The 3,776-nt window shown below is 37.0% G+C and overlaps 2 protein-coding genes across 2 annotated transcripts in view; both read right to left on the reverse strand.

Moving 5' to 3' along the window:
* Positions 1-619: 619 nt before the first annotated feature.
* LOC106871474 (uncharacterized) lies at positions 620-1,132 on the reverse strand. Its single transcript, XM_014917950.1, has one exon. It carries the CDS (start codon positions 1,130-1,132, stop codon positions 620-622), a length of 513 nt encoding a protein of 170 aa, XP_014773436.1.
* A 213-nt stretch (positions 1,133-1,345) lies between these two features.
* The window catches only part of LOC106871473 (zinc finger MYM-type protein 5-like), a 3,126-nt gene continuing 695 nt past the window's right edge, over positions 1,346-3,776 (reverse strand). The window contains exon 2 of the mRNA XM_014917949.1: positions 1,346-2,165. Within this exon, the coding sequence (XP_014773435.1) occupies positions 1,346-2,165 (820 nt within the window). The remainder of the gene's footprint in view (positions 2,166-3,776) is intronic.

The following is a 3,776-nucleotide window of genomic DNA, read 5'->3' on the forward strand; positions in this document are numbered from 1 at the left end:
AGATATAGACAAGCAACAACCGGTGAGTATGTTTAAAGGGTTTATTAATTATGATTCTTCTAAAATATAGTGGGAAAACCAGCATCAAATACTGAAGAACTTGCAAAGGCCCTTCCATGTCTTCAGCGTCATCAGCCGCCAAATAATTTTGCGGTCTTGCCCTTTCAACCAGAAAATCTTCTCTCTTAATATTCTCATCAAAAGCATCTGCATCACAATTGCACTCATTATCTAATAAATTGGACACTGTGAGAAAGGCGTATTTCTTTGCAATATCATGAAGTCTTTCGAATCTAGAAGTTTTTTCTTCAACCAATCTATCACTGACAACATTTCTCTTCTTAGCTCAGTGTCGTAGCTGAGAGTGGAATCGATACTTTCTTCGTATCTCATTCTTTTCTTTTTGCGAATTCGACACTCTGTGCTGATTCCCATATCAGAGTAATTTTCGGTTGAATGGGCCAACGCGTCATTTACTGTTTTGTTTCTGCTTACAAGTAGAGAAGTTTTTCAAGGCTGATAGTTTAATGGCGCATTGTTGCAACTCCAGACCTTTCGTTTTGAGATACTTTTGAGTGTCATTAATTTCAGGAAGTATATCTCTCCAAAGGCCAAGAAATTACAAGAAAGAAAATGACTGCAACGCCTGAAAATTTAAACCTGCATCAGATCTCGTAGCTGCGTTTTCTGCATCTTCCATCAACCGTTCTAGCGCAGCGAAGATTTCTGTGAATTTTGTATGTACAACTTTTACTGCATCTGCTCGACTACTCCATCTCGTTTCCCCAGCCCGTTTGATAGTTGCACCAGTTATCTCAATCGAGATATCCCATCGATGAGTTGAGGCTGAGAAGAATGAAAAGAAACGGTCCAATGTGCCAAAAAATGTTACTGAATCTGCACCCACTGAAGCTGCATACACAGCTGCTAAATTCAGAGAGTGATTGGTGCATGGCACAAATACAATCTTTGGATTAACTTCTGTGATGCGCGCTTGAACACTGGATCGATGACCTGCCTTTACCGACGCGTTATCAAATGTTTGTCCACGACAGTCTTGAATGTTAATGTCATCCATTTCTAATTGTTGCAGAATCATTGATGTAATTTGCTCAGCATTTTTGCCTTTCATCTCAATAAAACGAAGAAAGGATTCTTCTACTTTTACTTCTTTTTTTTTTTTTACTATTTTAACATAACGTAGGACCTGAGAAATTTGGTTAATATGAGAAATGTCTGGAGTACTATCAAAAATAATGCAATAGTATTTACTCTGCTTCACTTCATCTATAACTTTCTTTCTCACTCGATCTCCCAAAACGTTCACAAATTCATTCTGAATTTTTTATGAGAAATAGGAAGCTATAAACTTATCAATTTTTGCTTTTACCAAATGTTCACGTAGCACTGGGTCGAATTTTCCAATCAGTTGAACAAGCTCCAGAAAATTTCCTTCATTTTCATTTGCCTTCTCAACTCGAATGTCTTCTCTATGGCCTCGTAAAGCTAGGTTTTGCTTGGCAAGAAACATAATTATGTCCAAGAATCTAGTCAGGATTTGCTTCCATTTCTTTGTTTCATTTTCAACAAGAGTTTGTTGTTCTTTGCCTATTACCATGCCTTTGAAAAGGCGAATTTCTAGTTCTTTCCACTGAGTAAACGCATTCTCATGCACAGGGCTAGATTCATTTTCTTGTATCTTGGGATTCAATTTCCACCAAGATTTGAAACTGTCACTTGAAAATAGCTTGCAACAAAAACAAAACACGGCTTCTTTCGGTGGAGAGTATATCATCCAAGTTCTCAAGATTTTTTCCCCGTTTTGTAAAGTTCGAAAAAACCTGTTTCTTGACAATCTTCTATTCTCCCCTTTCAGTTTTGTTATTTGTCCCGGACGTACAACTTCTTTGAATTTACGGTCAGTATTTTGCACAGCCTTCGATCCTTGTTGTACAAGGATTTCCCGAACACCGTCACCGTGATTAAACTTAGCAGGCCACATCTCAATGTCTTTCAAATTAATGTTAGAGTTTTGTTCTTCAGTAGTTTGTGGTGGATCAGCATCATCAACTTCATCTTCTATCTTCTTTTCAAGTTGCACTTCATTAACAACATCATCTCCATGACCTTCTACCGTAATACCAGTTTCGTCTGGACGGTCGGGTCTGATGAGAAATTTAATTATGGCACCTTCATTTCGGCTTTCTTTTTCTTCTCTCGTTTTTCGGGATTTTTTTTCTTTTCGAAATGCTGCATCGCTGTCCTTAATTCGCTTCATCTCAAATTATATTAGTGTTATCGTAAATTTCTATGAATAAAGCCAAATAGAGTATAGACCAACCTGAAAAATATTCAACTTTCTGAATATCATCGACACACTGTCTTATCCGGTAACACACAACATTACTGTATTAACAATATCTTACTGTATATTACACAATATTAACACACAATACAAGTTTACCGATAATAGATTTAAATTTCAAAGAAATCTTAATAGCTACTATACATTATTAAAGTCTATAATATTTATACTGCATTTTTATTAATGATATATTAATACAAATAAATTGTGCCACCCGGAGTAGACTGCCCTCACCCCTAGGTACGTCACTGATCAAATAATACACAATAAACTGCAAATAAGCCGTATATTTTGCAAAACATATCTGGGAACGAGCAGCCAAGAGATCCTCCAAGTATTTACTCGACTGGCAAGAAATAATAACCAATTCTACCTCAAATCTCACCCAGTCACCTTAAAATAAGTGGTTAGTGACAGTAGGCTCCTAAATGCACAACGTCTAAAAACTGTCTGGTTGGAACCGGAACAACTTTCACCAAAGATCTGTTCTTAGCGTAGCATATCTCTTGTCTATTGTTGATACATGGATTTAAAACACCCATCTTTCAACAACAGGCAAGAACTGTGCAGCGCTTATTGGTTCATATAACATTACCAATCTGGGATGTTAGTCACACCGCTTTTCGTCCACACATATCTGTGAGGATCAGAGTTAAAGCTTGTTATCTATTTTTCGCTTGATAAAGGCTTTATATTAAAAGCGAAATATTGAAATATAAGTTAAAAGTATAAACCTTTGTTTTTATTTAGCTTTGTTTTACTCCTATATTTCAAATTTGCGTCGTTGTGGCAACCTAAATCATTTTTAATTACATGCATCTAAACATACGCACACATATGTGTTTATATATATGTGTGTATAGATATATATGTATGTGTGTAAATATACGAGAGGGTGCTGAAAAGTTCCTGGCTTTGGGTAAAAGAAAGTACAGCAGGATCTGTTAATTGTGATTTTATTCAATATATTCCTCGCTCAGATTCACACACTTATTGCAGCGGTCCTTCAGTTTTTCTAATTCCTGTAAAAGAACTCGGATGATTGGGCCTCCAGCCAAGCCTTTCTCGATACCTTTAAAGCCAAGAACTTTCTCCAGTACACCCTCGTATATGTGTGGTAAGTAACCGGCGCAGGAGTGGCTGTGTGGTAAGTAGCCCCTTTTATGTTTGTCTGTCCTTGTTCGTCTCCTCTTTGTAATGCCTTTATGGCAAATATTTATGAAATAAAGTAGCTTGCTTACCAACCACATGGTTCCGGGTTCAGTCCCACTGCGTGGCACCTTGGGCAAGTGTCTTCTACTATAGCCTCGGGCCGACCAAAGCCTTGTGAGTGGATTTGGTAGACGGACACTGAAAGAAGTCTACATATATAAGTATGTATACATACATACATATATATATATATATATAT

The sequence above is a fragment of the Octopus bimaculoides genome, chromosome 6 (genome assembly GCF_001194135.2).
Source record: "Octopus bimaculoides isolate UCB-OBI-ISO-001 chromosome 6, ASM119413v2, whole genome shotgun sequence".
Classification (NCBI taxonomy): domain Eukaryota; kingdom Metazoa; phylum Mollusca; class Cephalopoda; order Octopoda; family Octopodidae; genus Octopus; species Octopus bimaculoides.